The sequence below is a fragment of the Bos javanicus genome, chromosome 6 (genome assembly GCF_032452875.1).
Source record: "Bos javanicus breed banteng chromosome 6, ARS-OSU_banteng_1.0, whole genome shotgun sequence".
NCBI classification, from domain to species: domain Eukaryota; kingdom Metazoa; phylum Chordata; class Mammalia; order Artiodactyla; family Bovidae; genus Bos; species Bos javanicus.
The window spans coordinates 93,893,420-93,911,548 of NC_083873.1; the positions used below are offsets into that span (position 1 = coordinate 93,893,420).

General features: G+C 38.6%; 1 protein-coding gene and 1 long non-coding RNA gene across 4 annotated transcripts in view; both read left to right on the forward strand.

Moving 5' to 3' along the window:
• LOC133249758 (uncharacterized) overlaps nucleotides 1-18,129 on the forward strand; it is a 475,012-nt gene that overhangs the window by 173,131 nt on the left and 283,752 nt on the right. The gene's annotated exons all lie outside the window — the stretch shown is intronic.
• BMP2K (BMP2 inducible kinase) overlaps nucleotides 1-18,129 on the forward strand; it is a 117,284-nt gene that overhangs the window by 70,077 nt on the left and 29,078 nt on the right. For all 3 annotated transcript variants that reach the window (XM_061420574.1, XM_061420576.1, XM_061420575.1), the window contains 4 exons: nucleotides 5,243-5,346; nucleotides 8,149-8,228; nucleotides 13,006-13,166; nucleotides 17,456-17,640. In XM_061420574.1, coding sequence (XP_061276558.1) covers nucleotides 5,243-5,346; nucleotides 8,149-8,228; nucleotides 13,006-13,166; nucleotides 17,456-17,640 — 530 coding nt within the window. The remainder of the gene's footprint in view (nucleotides 1-5,242; nucleotides 5,347-8,148; nucleotides 8,229-13,005; nucleotides 13,167-17,455; nucleotides 17,641-18,129) is intronic.

Consider the following 18,129-nt stretch of genomic DNA (forward strand, 5'->3'; position numbering starts at 1 on the left):
GCCCTTGTTATAAATCACCATATCAGTGGCATGGTTTTGTTGTTAAGTATAATGTTTTTATCACAATTGGACTGAGGATTTTATTGAGAATCTTGCAGTGTCTGCTGATTGCCAAAGGTGGGAGATGGGCAAAAGAGATGAAGGTGGTCAAAAGGTATAAACTTAGAGTTATAAAGTAAGTCCTGAGGATGTAATATACAGCATGTGACTATAGTTAAAAATACTGTACTGTGTACTGTATATTTCAAGGTTGCTAAGACAGTAGATCTTAAAGAGTTCTCCTCCCAAGGGAAAACAATGTTTAATTCTGTGAGGTGATAGATATTTACTATATCTACTGTAGTGACCCATTTCATAATACATATATACATAAAATCATTATGTTACTCACATAATGAACTTCTCTGTCTGACCTGGGCTTTCCTGGTAGCTCAGTTGGTAAAGAATCTGCCTGCAATGCAGGAGACCCTGGTTCGATTCCTGGGTCAGGAAAATCCTCTGGATAAGGGATAGGCTACCCACTTCCCTGGTGGTTCAGTTGGTAGAGAATCCGCCTACAATGCAGGAGACCTGGGTTCAGTCCCTGGGTTGGGAAGATTCCCCTGGAGGAGGGCATGGCAACCCACTCCAGTATTCTTGCCTGGAGAATCCCATGGACAGAGCAGCCTGGCGGGCTACTGTCCATGGGGTTGCGAAGAGTAGACATGACTGAGTGACTAAGCACAGCACAGTGCTGTCTGACATATTTTACTTAGCATATTATGCTACCCTCATGTTTATTCATGTTGCAAATGGCAAGATTTCTTTCTCTCTTTTTTAATGACTGAATAATATTCCATTGGTACACACACACACACACACATACACACACACAGACACTTCACATTTTCTATTTGCATTCATCCATTGATGGACACAAGTTGCTTTCTTGCCTTGGCTATTGTAAACAATGCTGCAGCGAACTTAGGGGTGCACATATTTTTTTGAGTTTTTGTTTCTTTCAGATACATACTCAGAAGTAGGATTGATGAATTATATGGTAGTTCTTTTTTCAACTTTTGGACATACCTCCATACTGTTTTCCATAGTGGCTGTACCAATTTACATTCCCACCAGCATTGCACAAGGGTTTCCTTGTTTCCGCATTCTACCAACACCTGTTGGGCTTCCCAAGTGGCTTAGTGATAAAGAATCTTTCTGTCAATGCAAGAAGACACAGGAGATGCAAGTTCTATCCCTGGGTCAGGAAGATCCCTTGGAGGATAAAATGGCAGCCGATGCCAGTATTCTTGCCTGGGAAATCCCATGGACAGAGGAGCATGGCAGGCAACAATCTGTGGTGTCACAGAGAGTCAGACATGACTGAGCAACTAACACACACATACATGTATACTTTTAAAAGTTGATTTTATATCTACAATAGAAGCAAAGTTAATGGGAGTGCTCTTTTTAAGTTGGGTAAACAGGGGTGTATTCTAGCTTCTTTGTCTTTTCTAAAAAACTTAGTAACTTGATTCACTTTTAGATCAATTAGACGTGTGTATTCATTAATCCAGCAGTCCCCAACCTTTTTGTTACCAGGGACAGCTTCCCTAGTGGCTCAGACAGTAAAGAATCCGCCTGCCAAACAGGTGACCTGGGTTCAATCCCTGGGTCAGGAAGATCCCCTGGAGAAGGAAGTGGCAACCTACTCCAGTATTTTTGCCTGGACAATCCCATGGACAGAAGAGCCTGGCAGGCTATAGTCCATGGGATTGCAAAAGAGTTGGACACAACTTGGCGAGTAAACAGCAACAACAACAACAGACAAACTAAACAGCCTCCAGAAAATGTATTCCCACATGAAAACATGAGCTAGGGGAGTTAGAGGTCCTTTTGTTTGCTTGTAAGATGATGTCAATCCACCGACAGCCTGGTTACTTGATCATTAGGAGATATGCTATGCTTAACTTGAGAGAGAGAGTTACCTGTACAGATATTGGTTAGAAAACATAAAAGCTCAAATTTATTTATTTCTCTTCAGTGCTTCTCATCTACTGTAAAAGAAAAGAAATATATATATAGGATTGCCTAAAGGATTGCCATTCCTCTCTAGTTACTCAACAAACCTTTCCCAAGATTATGCCGTGCCAGGGAAGTGTATTTTCATACCCTCACTGTTCTCTACTCCTGTATAATTTCTTCTCCTGAACTGCATTTTGTTGTTGTGTCACTGGTCTGCACGAAGGCGGGTGTAAGATCTGACTGTGTGTCACTCATTGTAGCTTCTTAGGGACATTGTTCACTCAGTGTGAACCATCTTTAGAAAGAATCAAAGGAGAATTTACGCTTTGCTTTCAATATTAAACGTGGTGCTTTTTCTTAGCACCTGGTTTGTTTTTAAGAATATTGTAATTCATATAATGGATCACGTTGCCCTATCTGTGTTGACAGCTAGAGAGCTAAGTTTTGCCAGTTTTGGCCCCGCATTGTAGGACCAAACATACGTAATGTCTTTACTGACAACATTATCCCTCTTTTTTTTTTTTCCCCTTTCAGCCATTACTTTTTCATTAGTCTTAATTTTCTCATATATTAAAAAAGAATTACAGTTTTGTATGCCATTTCAAGTCCTCTATAGGAAAATATTTATAGTTAGCTAGTATTGAAATAAGATTTTAAAGCCCAAATAAACTGAATTATTAGGATAGAAAGTTATGTTTATGAATTTTATAAGTTTCTTGTGATTTGTTTCATTTTTACAAATTACATGGATAAGCATTTATAAAAGTTTGTATAAATGTATTCCCATATCATGTACTCTTGTTGCTTCTTAAACAATGTCTGTTGCTATCAAGATAAAATATGATTTTGGCCTGATAAAATAAACCTTGTAGATTTTTCAGATCTTTTCTGGAATGAGGTTGAATATCAACTAATAAATATTAGAATTAAATGTTTTGAGTTATTTCATTCTAACAGATGATAAAATAATAAAATATCAATTTTATAAGTGGTATATGTTAGCCTTTTTAAGTGTATAAAACCAAGTGACATGCAGAATATAATAAAACTGAGTTCAGAATCTCCCAAATAAATTGTTTGTGCTTAGTGTCACTTGCCATACAACCGTGTTTTTAACCAAGTTAACTTATCATGCTGTCGGAGATGTATTACACATTATTTGTTCAAATGTTACTTATGATTGAAAGGATTTAATTTTGATTTGTAATATTACTTATGATTGAAAGGAGGATATAATTTTGATTTGTAATATTAAGGTAGTTATTTATATACTTTTATCTCTGAACACAATTTTGTTAGCAAATTTCAGAATATTGTCTAATTAATGCTGTAAATTTTACATTGCAAATAGGTTTACAAATGATTAGAACACGATAAGAATTTAATCAATGAAGCAGAGTTAGAACATGAAGAATACCATAACAAAATATGGTTTTTTCATGTATAGGATGGAGTATAAATGTCGGCTTTCTTGTAAAATTGTAATTTAGCAAGTAGTTCAAGAAATGTAGTGGCCATTTTGGTTAGAAAAAATGTCAGGCCTTTCAAGCAGTGCTGTAGGATTGGTGTGAAAAAGGTTCATGATAGAACCGTCAAACTATGCTTGTATTTCTAAACATGTTGTGGATCAGATCAGATCAGATCAGATCAGTTGCTCAGTCATGTCCGACTCTTTGCGACCCCATGAATCGCAGCGCGCCAGGCCTCCCTGTCCCTCACCAACTCCCGGAGTTCACTTAGACTCAAGTCCATCGAGTCAATGATGCCATCCAGCCATCTCATCCTCTGGCGTCCCCTTCTCCTCCTGCCCCCAATCCCTCCCAGCATCAGAGTCTTTTCCAGTGAGTCAACTCTTCACATGAGGTGGCCAAAGTACTGGAGTTTCAGCTTTAGCATCATTCCTTCCAAAGAAATCCCAGGGCTGATCTCCTTCAGAATGGACTGGTTGGATCTCCTTGCAGTCCAAGGGACTCTCAAGAGTCTTCTCGAACACCACAGTTCAAAAGCATCAATTCTTTGGCGCTCAGCCTTCTTCACAGTCCAACTCTCACATCCATACATGACCACAGGAAAAACCATAGCCTTGACTAGACGGACCTTTGTTGGCAAAGTAATGTCTCTGCTTTTGAATATGTTATCTAGGTTGGTCATAACTTCCCTTCCAAGGAGTAAGCGTCTTTTAATTTCATGGCTGCACTCACCATCTGCAGTGATTTTGGAGCCCAGAAAAATAAAGTCTGACGCTGTTTCCACTGTTTCCCCATCTATTTCCCATGAAGTGGTGGGACCGGATGCCATGATCTTCGTTTTCTGAATGTTGAGCTTTAAGCCAACTTTTTCACTCTCCACTTTCACTTTCGTCAAGAGGCTTTTGAGTTCCTTTTCACTTTCTGCCATAAAGGTGGTGTCATCTGCATATCTGAGGTTATGATGAATATTGCTGTCATCAGTGTGGGAAGAAAATGTGTTTTAAGGAAACTATAGTGCCAACCCTGTGCTACTTCCCTATACTACTTTGTTAAATAGATTGTAATGCATACAGTTTAGTCTTCTTTTCATAATTCAGAAGCCCTTAAAAATTAATAGATATCTAAAAATATTAGTAGATATGTAAAAATTATTTTAGATAATAGTGAAAATAAGGATCCCTACTATAGCCCAGAAATTTTCTTGAATAATTCCCCAGTGTTGACTAAACTCGCTTTTTGTTTTGTGTCAGAGTCTCAGAAGAGTATTCATATTTGTAATTCATGCTTTCAGTACTGACCTGTCCTAGGGACTCATTTATCTTTAGCTTGCCGCTGCTGCTAAGTCACTTCAGTTGTGTCCAACTCTGTGCAATCCCAGAGACAGCAGCCCACCAGGTTCCCCCATCCCTGGGATTCTCCAGGCAAGAACACTGGAGTGGGTTGCCATTCCCTTCTCCAATGCATGAAAGTGAAAAATGAAAGTGAAGTCGCTCAGTCATGTCCGACTCTTAGCGACCCCATGGATTGCAGCCTACCAGGCTCCTCCATCCATGGGATTTTCCAGGCAAGAGTACTGGAGTGGGATGCCATTGCCTTCTCCGATCTTTAGGATAATGTATAAAATAACCATTTTTGTATTTTCTATAAACATTCCCAAAGTTTACTGGAAGCATCACTAATCTTAGAATGGGAGTATATGTCTTTTTAATGTACCTCTAATTGCTTCTGTGTTCAGTGAAACTTCTTAACATTTTGATTTATTCTTGTAGGGTTCATGCTTGAACCAGATCCAGAGCGGAGACCCGATATATTTCAGGTGTCATATTTTGCATTTAAATTTGCCAAAAAGGATTGTCCAGTCTCCAACATCAATGTAAGTAGTTTGTGTATTATAAGTATCATAAGTATATATGAATTTAAAATCCATTTCATCATGTGTGGGTATATATACTTTCAAAGTCACTTGTTTCATGACAGGTGACCTAATGGTATATATGTAATTAGTACTTTTGATGCAAAGCTGCAGATACAAAGTATATGTGCTGGGGAGCTACAGTGGACTTGATTGCACTGCAGGACACTTTACATCATTGAGGGGATCGCAGTGACATCTCTGAAATAGCACAGACTATTATTAACTATTGAAAAAGCAGGACTGTTAGATTTTTGAGGAGCATAGTGGGGCCGGGGGTGTCATGAAAAATGGCTGAGGTACTCAGTATTCTGTAAACCGAGAAAGTTTGGTTGCCCTTGGTGTACAGAGCATAGGCATTGTAAATGGAGAGAAGTGGGTTCATTTCCACAGGACTGGAAAAGGTCAGTTTTCATTCCCGTCCCAAAGAAAGGCAATGCCAAAGAATGTTCAAACTTCCACACAATTGCAGTCATCTCACATGCTAGCAAAGTAATGCTCAGAATTCTCCAAGCCAGGCTTCAACAGTGTATGAACTGTGAACTTCCAGATGTTCAAGCTGGATTTAGAAAAGGCAAAGGAACTAGAGATCAAATTGCCAATATCTCTTGGATCATAGAAAAAGCAACAGACTTCCAGAAAAACATTTACTTCGGCTTTATTGACTACACCAAAGCCTTTGACTGTGTGGATCACAACAAACTGGAAAAATTCTCAAAGAGGTGGGAATACCAGACCACCTGACCTGCCTCCTGAGAAATCTGTATGCAGGTCAAGAAGCAACAGTTAGAACTGGACATGGAACAACAGACTGGTTCCAAATTGAAAAAGGAGTACACTGAGGCTGTATATTGTCACCCTGCTTATTTAACTTCTGTGCAGGGTACATCATGTGAAATGCTGGCTGGATGAAGCACGAGCTGGAATGAAGATTCCTAGGAGAAATATCAGTAACCTCAAATATTCAGATGACACCACCCTTTGGCAGAAAGCAAAGAGGAACTAAAGAGCCTCTTGATGAAAGTGAAAGAGGAGAGTAAAAAAGCTGGCTTAAAACTCCATTCAGAAGACTAAGATCATGGTATCCAGTCCCATCACTTCATGGCAAACAGATGGGGAAACAATGGAAACAGTAAGAGACTATTTTCATGGGCTGCAAAATCACTGCAAATGGTGACTGCAGCCATGAAATTAAAAGATGCTTACTCCTTGAAAGAAAAGCTGTGAGCAAGCTAGACAGCATATTAAAAAGCAGAGACATTACTTTGTCAACAAAGGTCTGTCTAGTCAAAGCTATGGTTTTTCCAGTAGTCATGTATGGATGTGAGAGTTGGACCAGAAAGAAAACCAAGTGCCGAAGAATTGATGCTTTTGAACTGTGGTATTGGAGAAGACTCTTGCGAGTCCGTTGGACTGCAAGGAGATCCAGACAGTTCCTCCTAAAGGAGATCAGTCCTGGGTGTTCATTGGGAGGGCTGATGTTGAAGCTGAAACGCCAATACTTTGGCCACCTGATGCGAAGAGCTGACTCATTGGAAAAGACCCTGATGCTGGGAAAGATTGAAGGCAGGAGGAGAAGGGGATGGCAGAGGATGAGATGATTGGATGGCGTCACTGACTCGATGGACATTAGTTTGAGCAAGTTCCAGGAGCTGGTGATGGACAGGGAGGCCTGGCATGCTGCAGTCCATGGGATCACCAAGAGTCAGACACAACTGAGGGACTGAACTGAACTGGGCTTGGTTGTGTTTATCAGTGACTGGTTTTGTATATTTTGGGAAGTTACTTTTTCTGTAAAACAAGGATGGTAATTATGAGGATTAGAAATAATAACTGTAAAACGCAGTGTGTAGTTCAGGGAAGATGTATTATAGCTGATACCATTAAAAGGCTTTGAATTGTATCTGTTGTCTGCACCCTGTCCTTAACTATATTGGATTAATAGTACGTGGCAAGTCTGGTAAGTTTATTAAAGGTCTAGAATCAAACACTGATTTTTAAAGTGTTTTCAACTTGAGTGGCCTGACTTTTTCTTATAGGTGTCCTTTGTGAATAACTTAATCCACTCCACTAAGAAAAAAGAAGGAATTTGGTGCCTTTCCTTTTCGATTTTTGAAATTCTTGTTATGTCAGTGTAATATATTCTTGGTTGAAGCTGAAAGTCATTGCTCACATTCTAGTAATGAATTTTATTTAACATTTGCCTGGATTTTTAGCTTTTCACTCTGCAAACATTTATTGAATACTTAGTGTGACATTTTTTGAGTAATTATTGTAAACTGAACACTAGAGAGCAGAAGCAAATGAGTGAAGCCTCTGCTCTTGTTTCCTGGACTTGACAAGCAATGTCATGAAAATTACCACCAGTCTGTAAAACAACACTTTATTCATGTCCTTGGTGTTTGCTGCTTTTTCCAGTGTGTGAAATAGTCATTGTGTGATCCTTTATACCCAGATTATGGGGTATATATATTATACCCATTGGTAAAGTGGGTATACTATATATATATTATAATATCGTTCTGTTTATTTTCCAAGGGTTTCTCTGGAACACAAATAAGGAAGTGACATTTGTGTGTAACACATAGTGATATTTGCAGATTAGATTGGGCAAAATATGTGTCAATTTGTACAAAGTGAAGAGGTGAAGAAATAGTTTTTCACAGACAGTGCTCTTAAAGTTTAATATATGTGTAGTGTTTCAATAAAACTTTCTGCAATTGAAATGAAAACAAATGAAAAGTTTTATTTTTTTTTCCCAAGAATTCTCCTATTCCTTCAACTCTTCCTGAGCCGATGACTGCTAGTGAAGCAGCTTCTAGGAAAAGCCAAATAAAAGCCAGGTAGGCAAAGCTATGCTGAAATTTGAAAAGGCATTTATTAAAAAAAAAAGGGGAGGGGGAACAGTACTCATTTTTAATCCTAGCAGATGTCATTGATTAAATAGCGTCTTCACCCACAAAAAATACTGTATTCCTTACTGCATGTGGTATGATGTTGAGACAGCAAGTTCGAAATAAGCTTTTTTGTATGAGATAACAGGGTTTGACAGTAGTTTCACTTGAACTTCTCCCTCTCCACCTTCATGAGGTGATTGTGTAATTGGTGATGTTATGTTGGGTCATCTTATGGGTGGCACTTGTCATTATTTCATCACATGACAACTAATTTATGAAATATTATGTTTTATTTTATTTGCAATGACCTTTTATTGATTTACGAAAAGAAGAGCTGTATGTAATTTACAATGAATAGTTACAGTGGCAACATTTTTAAGACCAATAGAGGAATATTTGTTGTTCAGTCTCTCAGTCGTGTCTGACTCTTTGAGACTCATGGAATATTACAGTGTTTTGAATAATTTTATAGTTATTCACTGCATTAGTGTTTGATCAGATTATGTAGGTTAAGGCCTAAATTTGAGTAATGATTGAATTAATGATAACTTTTTCTCCTCATGCTTTTTTTTTGAGTTTAAAAGTGAATAGACAGGACTGTATTTTAGATTATCACATAGGTATAGTTTTATATTTGGGGAGATTTCTCGATCATAGCTGATTTTTGTATTGTATTTCACTTATGTAAAGTATTTTGACATGAAATACATAAAACCATTTGTCACACACTTGTTATATGCAGGATCTAGATATGGAGAACACAAAGAAAAAGCAGCAGTGTATTTCTAAGGAGTTCATAATCAAGTGAAGATACACCAGCGAACAGTTACAACTTGCAGGTGATCAGGCAGCTGTGAGAGTGGAGGAAGGGAAAGACTGGGCACAGAGGACAGGAGCACAGGGGAATCCTTTCCCTGGGGGTGGGGGTTGCTAAACTCTTTCTTGAAGGATGAATAGTCTAGTCACTTGGAGTAATGGGTAGGAAGCTATGACAGGCAGACCTTTCAGGTGAGAATAGCCTTTGTGAAGCTGCAAGACTGGAGCATAATAAGGGCACATCTACAGGAGGTTGGGAAATGAAGCTGAGGAGGTAGGTGAATGTCAGTCATGAGCAACTTTATTCTGAGAAGTTTGGATTTTGGCCCTTAGGCAGGTGAATTTTCAAGCTTATAATCAGTTTGCTATTTGGAACTTGGTTGTGAGATGTGTTAGAAATAATCTGCTATTTGTAAATTGTTGAAATATCCATTGGGAATGACTTAATTTTTTAAAAAGATATAGCATCACTCTAAAACTGTTATCTCATTCATTTGAATTTAAAATACTCTTGAGTAAGAGACAAAGGAGTAAAGTTACATCTAACTTGCAGGGAGGGATCCAGCACGACTGACTGTCTTACTCATGATATAGCTGGAGTTAACAGCTGCTATTATAGTTGAATGGTCATTATGAATTATTGTCAGACTTGTCAGCTAGTTTTATTGTTGTCTTTTAAAATAATTATTTTGTCAATGATTAAATCTTTAATTAAGTATAAATTTTTTAAAAAGCATGAGTCAGTTGAAAAATAATGCTTTGAATGTCTTTTCACCATGACACAAGCTATAGCTATATAGTTACAAACAAATGAAATAGTTAACAAAAATTCACAGTGCTATTCATAGTATGTTAAACTATATATTATGTATATTAAATAATAGGGTTCATTGATCCTTACTGGTCAATAATATAAATTTACTTTTTATTGATAGTATCAGTAAAGAACTTGAAAAATTATAAATGGTAAAAAATTAATCTTTTTTTTCCATGTAAAAGGCGTATTCCAATGAGGGGAAGAAGGGGAGTCTTTAAATAGCCAGTATTATTTACATGTTTTAAAACTTTTATGAAGTTTTAAAACTTTTATCTGCCTGCCCTACCTTCAATCTGTGAACTTTTTGTTTTACTTCTTAAAAGTTCCTTTCCATCCTCCCAAATTTGCATCTGCTCTTGGGACTGTTACACATGTGAAACTTATATGATTTGTATCTTCAGGATGGCAGGGTTGAGAATCACTGTCCTGGCAGATGGAAACACTGAAGGATTTTAAGAGAAGAGAGAGTTTATATTTTAGGAAGATTGTTCAGGTTAGTGAGCAGGAAAGAAAAGAAAGCAAAACAAAAGAAAAATCAGCTCTGTGTCAACTACAATAGTGCAAATGAGGTTGTATAGCAGTGTTGATACCAGTAATTACTCAGTTTTTCATTTCAGTTAAATTTGTATTTTCACTTTGCCTAATTCATCTAGGCATTTTCTTCCCATTTTTTTCACAGGCTGTTTAATGTCTTTTACTATCTGATTAAGTCGTATTTATTTTTATACCTCCAGTTCTCACCTGAGCCTTCTCTAGCCAAGTTAGGTTAAAGGTAGAATAACTCCTCTGTCGAACTCTTGACATTACTAGTGTTAGTGCTAATTATTTTTTCTGTGTTTTATTTTCATGAACATGTGCCATATCTTCCTAGGGAGACTGTAAATTCTTTGAAGACTGGGTACTGTCATGTTTGCAGGGTATCAGTAACAGTGATTGTATAATAGATACTGGTGCATTCAGTTCAGTTCAGTCTCTGAGTCGTATCTGACTCTTTGCGACCCCATGAATGGCAGCACGCCAGGCCTTCCTGTCAATCACCAGCTCCCGGAGTTCACTCAAACTCATGTCCATCGAGTCGGTGATGCCATCCAGCCATCTCATCCTCTGGCGTCCCCTTCTCCTCCTGCCCCCAACCCCTCCCAGCATCAGAATCTTTTCTGGTGAGTCAGCTCTTCTCATGAGGTGGCCAAAGTACTGGAGTTTCAGCTTTAGCATCAGTCCTTCCAAAGAACACCCAGGACGGATCTCCTTTAGAATGGACTGCTTGGATCTCCTTGCAGTCCAAGGGACTCTCAAGAGTCTTCTCCAACACCACAGTTCAAAAGCATCAATTCTTTGCATTAGGGAAATAAATTAGGCAACGCTAGACTAAACAATTGAGCCACCAGGGAAGTCTGCACAGCTTTTCGATGTGGTTTTTAGAGGTTTGTTGTGCTTGTGTGTGTTGTGAATCCTCTGTGGAGTGATTTATAATAAAATCAGAACAAGGCAGGATGAGGCTTTGCCTATACTACCCCTGAATAAAGAATGGTTAGACAAATAGAAAGACTGTTTATAATATTTCCACCAGATTGCTTGAGTTTAGAGAGTATAGCATGGGCTTTAGTGCCTGCCACATCCATAATTTGAACTCAATAAATACTTGTTTAGATTAAATGAGATAATTGGTTATATGCACATATGATCTTTTATTGCCTTAAGTTTAGTTCAGTTTTCATTGTATCATCTGCATTCCGTCTAAAACATAAATACTATTTTCAGAAAACTGCCCGTATGCAATGTATTTCTATGATTTTCCAAAGTCTTTCTATTCAATTTCACTTCCTTTCTTTCTGAGAAGATAGTTGTTGACAGGGCTCCCTCTTGTGGTGTCTACAGATAGAGGAGAAAATGACAAATCTGTGCAGTAGACAGATCTATAGGTCTGTTAAGGTAGATAGGGGAGAAGGCAGTGGCAACCCACTCCAGTACTCTTGCCTGGAAAATCCCATGGATGGAGGAGCCTGGCAGGCTGCAGTCCACGGGGTCGCCAAGAGTCGGATATGACTGAGCGACTTCACTTTCACTTTCCACTTTCATGCATTGGAGAAGGAAATGGCAACCCACTCCAGTGTTCTTGCCTGGAGAATCCTAGGGACGGCGGAGCCTGGTGGGCTGCCGTCCATGGGGTTGCACCGAGTCAGACACAACTGAAGTGACTTAGCTTAGTAAGGTAGACAGGACTTTCTCTACATGCCGCAGATGTCTCCTTGACGAATCATTCATACACAGAAATTTTAAGTGTCAGGTCATTTGAAAATGTGCTAAGGGAACTTGGTAAAGAGATTTTATTGCAGTCCTTTTGAAAAATGAACTTAGACCTATTAAAAAGTATGAGTTTTTGTATTGAATTTATAAAAAGCAGAGTTGATAATTATGTAAGTTAAACATTTTTTGTGGCTTTTTTTGAAAGAGAAGTGTCTTCTCAGATTATATTTAGTGTTTCCTGATTTCCATTTAACCACTCACATCTGTGACCTAAACTAGGTTCTAGTGTGAAAACTTTTATATAATTTCCATTCAGTGTTTTAAGTCAAGCGACGATAAAGATTCAAAAAGATGAAGGTGAGCCGGTAGCTCCACCTGTTACAAGTTTTGGTTTCTTTTGTTTTATGTGCCCTAGGGCATATTCCTTCTTTCTTAGGCCGAGTCCAAGCTAAGGAAGACTGTTACTTGTTGTTTATTTTTATTTTTCTGACTGGTTTAGAAAGTTGGCTCTCAATTTTGCCTAAAACCTTACTGAGAAGGCTTCTGTGTGTTTATTTTATCTCCTTAAGAGCAATCCTGAGGTCTTTTTTTCCTGCCAGCTTCAGTGGCAGACTATGAGTGGAAGCAATCTGGTTTGAGGAAGTTGGTTCATTTTATTTCATTTACTTCCTTATCTTTATTAACATTTAATACTTGATAATGAGACTTAGGAAGAAGCCAAGAGGACTAACATGATCATCAATAATAATAAATATGCATCTGCTGAAATAGATGCTTCATAGAACAAATAGTAAGTTAGAAATAATCCCAGTATTTGGAATGACATGTCCTCTTCTGTTGTAGAATAACAGACACCATTGGACCAACAGAAACCTCAATTGCACCAAGGCAGAGACCAAAGGCCAATTCTACTACTGCCACTCCCAGTGTGCTGACCATTCAAAGTTCAGCAACACCTGTTAAAGTCCCTGCTCCCGGTGAATTCGGTAATCACAGACCAAAAGGTAATACAGCCCTGCCATCCTCGTCCCCTTTATAGTTGATTTACATAAACCTTTTATGGCTTGGTTACTTAGCAGTGTAAATTATTGGCAGACTTATTGTGAAGCAGGTATATTACATAGTACTTTAAAAAACATAAAGCTACTAATGTGTAATAAACTCTGTTAGTTATTTTCCTAATGTTCTCAGCAATGTTAAGTTACTGGCAGTATAAAAGTATGGTACAAAAAGCTTACAACTTGCTCATCCCTAGAGTCATCATCAACTAGTAGGGTTTGAAGTTGATACTAAAGTTCCTGTGTTATATTGGAAAGGAAGAATTTGAAACTCTAGCCTTACAAAGCATTTGTGTAAAATTGTTTTCAACCAGTATGTTTTAAATTAGGATATTCTTAACGGGCTTCCTCGGTGGTGCAGTGGTAAAGAATCTGCTTGCCAGTGCGGGAGATGCAGAAGATGTGGATTCAGTCCCTGGGTTGGGAAGATCTGCTGGAGTAGGAAATGGCAACCCAGTGTAGTATCCTTGCCTGGAAAATTCCATGGACAGAGGAGCCTGAAAGTCTGCAGTCCATGAGGTTGCAGAGTCGAGCATGACTAAACAACTGAGCACTCACACACAGTGCTTAAAAACCCACGTGTGGAGTCTCGTGAACCTGAATTTCAGTCCTGTATCTTCTGCTTTTTAGTAACATGTATTATGAAAATATAGGATTGCTGTGAAGATTAAATGACTGCTCATTGTAATGCTTGCCATGTAATATGTCCTTCAGAAATGTTCACTATTAACTATTATTACTACTATTAAGTAAAATATATCCTCAAGAAGACAGCATATTCTCTGATGTCACATATGCCTGTGGTGATCAGGTATACCCGACGGAGGAGTATTCTATTGAAAAGGGAAAATAGGGAAATACGAAGTCTTTATGTCTCATTCCCGTTTTACCATTTCTTAGCCTCACTGTTGTCTCTTCTGTAAAATGGGAAAACAGCTATTCTGTTTTAAAGAGTAAATAACAAGGTGTATTGTATCTTGGAAAATTCTGTTTCATAGTAAGCATTCAATGTTAATTTCCCTTTTTATACCTTTCTGGGTTGGGGATGCTACTTATCATTTATTTCAGCCCTTCAGCCAGAGACCACTAGGAACACACTTATATTTGAATAAATTTTATTACTCAGATACCCTGGAAATCTGTGGGAGTATCTCAGTAAGAAGGTATCTGAAAAGACTTATGAAAGGGGTTGGGCTTGTTTTTGGTAATTTGGGGGAGGTAGGGATATAATATCATTATGTAGAAGGAGAGATGGAAAAGCCTCATTTGGAAATGAAGCAGCATTCAGTCACATTGACCAGGATTGAGAGAAGTTTGGTCATTTTTGTGATTTGGACAGTGTTCCTGATTTTGCCAGTGTTGAGACATGATTATGGAGTGGGCTTGTCATGATCCATCACTGTCACAGGATAGCCTTGTCTGATGCTGCTGTTCTGTAAAACTGTTCACATTTATCAGGAGAATCTTCCATGCAGGGGTGTCAGGCCTGTCTCCCCATGTCAGGGGCAGTACTTCTCCTTCTTACATGCTTCCAGTTTAAGTTGGGGAAAAAAAACCCCTTCCCCCATATGTATACATCTCTTAAGATTTCTTTTCCCATTAAATCTTACATAAAAGTAACACACGAATAAAATTTAAAAAAAATTCATACAAAGAAGTAATATTCAGAAAACTGTAGATATCTCCATTCTTTTTCTTCCTGGAGTAGACTAGCAACAGTTTGGTGTACCTCCTCCCAGTCCTTTTTGTGTTTTTGCATGTGTAAACACAGGTGTAAAAAATTCATGTTGGGTTAAATACAAATGCATTCATACTCGATACACTTCTCTACAGCTTGATTTTTTATAAACTTAGTATGCTTTGCGGGGGCCTCCCAGGTGGGCTCAGTGGTAGAGAATCTGCCTGCCAATACAGGAGACCTGGGTTTGATTCCAGGATTGGGAAGATCCCCTGGAGAAAAAAATGGCAACCCACTCCAGTATTCTTGCTTGGGAAATCCCATGGACGGAGGATCCTGGCCAACTATAGTCCATGGGGTCACAGAAGAGTGGGACATGACTTAGAGATTCAGTAACAACAATAAACTTTGGAGAGCTATGCATAAATCTGTATGCATAGTGCATAGAGCTTCCTTGTATTTTTATAAACACTTTTAAGAATAATTTAAAAGGAACATGCATATTCTTATAATTTTAAGAGTCGTTTTTCAGTCATGTCTGACTCCTTGTGACCCCATGGACTGCAGCATGGCAGGCTTCCCCGTCCTTCACTGTCTCCCAGAGCTTGCTCAAACCCATGTCCATCGAGTCGGTGATGCCACCCAACCATCTTGTCCTCTGTCATCCCCTCCTCCTGCCTTCAGTCTTTCCCAGCATCAGGGTCTTTTCTAATGAGTCGGCTCTTTGCATCACGTGGCCAAAGGTGCATACAGGTTCCTTGTATTTTATAAACATTTTCAAGAATAATTAAAAGAAACATGCATTTTCTTATAATTGGAAGAGTTCAGTTCATTTCAGTTCAGTCGCTCAGTCGTGTCTGACTCTTTGCGACCCCATGAACTGCAGCACACCAGGCCTCCCTGTCCGTCACCAACTCCTAGAGTCCACCCAAACCCATGTCCATTGAGTTGGTGATGCTATCCAACCATCTCATCCTCTGTCATCCCCTTATCCTCCTGCCTTCAATCTTTCCCAGCATCAGGGTCTTTTCTAATGAGTCAGCTCTTTGCATCAGGTGACCAAAGTATTGGAGTTTCAGCTTCAACATCAGTCCTTCCAATGAACACCCAGGACTGATCTCCTTTAGGATGGACTGGTTGGATCTCCTTGCAGTCCAAGGGACTCTCAAGAGTCTTCTCCAACACCACAGTTCAAAAGCATCAATTCTTCAGTGCTCAGCTTTCTTCACAGTCCAACTCTCACATCCATACATGACCACTGGAAAAACCATAGCCTTGACTAGACGGAACTTTGTTGACAAAGTAATGTCTCTGCTTTTTAATATGCTATCTAGGTTGGTCATAACTTTTCTTTAGAAGAGTTAGAAATAGTCATAAAACTATCTTCATAGAGATGCTGTATTTAAGGCCTATGGAGGTTTGAGGACATTAACATTGATGAGAAAGAGTTCTTCTCTTTCTCCTTGCATGCTCCCTCCTTTTCCCCCTTAGGATTGAATAGTCACATATGAATTTACAGTAACTTGTTGGAAGAGAATATAGAAATTATCGTCATTTCCTCTTTTGAAGTTGTGTATTTCATCCTCTTTAGGTTATTTCCGAAGTTTATTTGTAGGGTTTTCCTGTGGTACAGTTTATAAAGCTTATAAATAAATGCCTATTTAGGAGCCAGTGTTAGTAGATTTTTCTACAGTAGCATTTAATTTTGAATATCTGTTATTTAAAAAGTTCTTCAGGGTGCTAAAATAAATAATAAGACTTCACCCCATCTCTCAGGGGTACTAGTTAGGAAATAGCCATGTAAACAGTTAATGTGTGCAGTGCTGAAATCAATGTTATAAAACCAAGTGGAAGCTTTAGGTGAAAGAACAAGGAGGAGAGATTTGAGATAATTTTAAAGGATAACAACAGTTGCAGTGTGTGGAAACTGGCATTTTGGTTACAGAATCCTGTCAGCAAACACGCAGACTCAGGATGCAGACTCAGACTCATCATACAGTTGAGAAATGTGGAACGTTTCAAACTGGCCTGGCTGGTGTGTCCATGGAGAGAGAGTGGAAAATGACGTGTTTCTAAGATAGCGACTTGTTCATGAGTTGTAACTGTCCAAATTAACTTTCATGAATTCTTTTGCTATAGTAAATAATCTATTTAGACTACATTCATATGGAAGTTTCTATAAAATAAGGATATAATGCCTTGGTTAATGACTACTGAAATGAGTGTTTTGAAATCCAACCATTTTATTGAAATCATGAGTATTTTTCATTTTTACTCCATGAAATGGAGTATATTTGCTTTGCGGTGTTGTATTAGTTTCTGCTATGCAACGAGGTGAATCAGCTCTACCTATACATATATCGGCCCTTTTTTGCCGTCCTTCTCATTTAGGTCAGCACAGAACATTGAGCAGAGTGCCCTGTGCTATACAGTAGCTTCTCATTAGTTATCTGTTTTATACGTGGTAGTGTATGTATTTCAGTTCCAATTTTCCTATCCATCCTACCCCCTTGAAATCATGATTATATTCATATAAGTTTTTGAAAACCTCTTTTAGGACCACTGAAACCTGGAAATGGCCCTGAGATTTTACTGGGTCAGGGGCCCACTCAGCAGCCTCCACAGCAGCATCGAGTCCTTCAGCAGCTACAGCAGGGAGACTGGAGACTGCAGCAGCTTCATCTGCAGCACCGCCATCCTCACCAGCAGCAGCAGCTTCTTCAGGATGCTTATATGCAGCAGGTGATTCTGTTACTTGAGATGCAGAAGTATCTGTATCTTTTGTATATATAGCTTATATAGCTGTGAGATTCTTGCCAATTGTAAAAAGCAGTGAATTCCCTTTTGTATCATGGGTGCGTTAAACGGTGGACTGAAATAAACAGTTTGCTCAGTTTCCTGCTTATTAAAGAAAATGCATTTTATTTGCATTCTGTGAGATACTTCAGAATGCTCTGTGGAAATAGGCTGCATTTTGGCTTTACGAAGCAAAGAATGTTCACCCAGTCATTTGGCACCACAAAAAAGTACTGCAGTTTATGATGAGCAGTATCTTTTGAGTTACGTTTTGAGTTTATAGACTAATAATGTTGTTGAAAAGGTGGTATTAGGCTTTCAGAGGTAGCATTGTCTTGGGTTCTTGTTCTTATTTTTATATTTTTCTTTTTTTGCCTGTGTTGGGTTATGTGTGTGTTATGTATGTGTGTAGGTGTATGGGGGTCAGCATTTAGA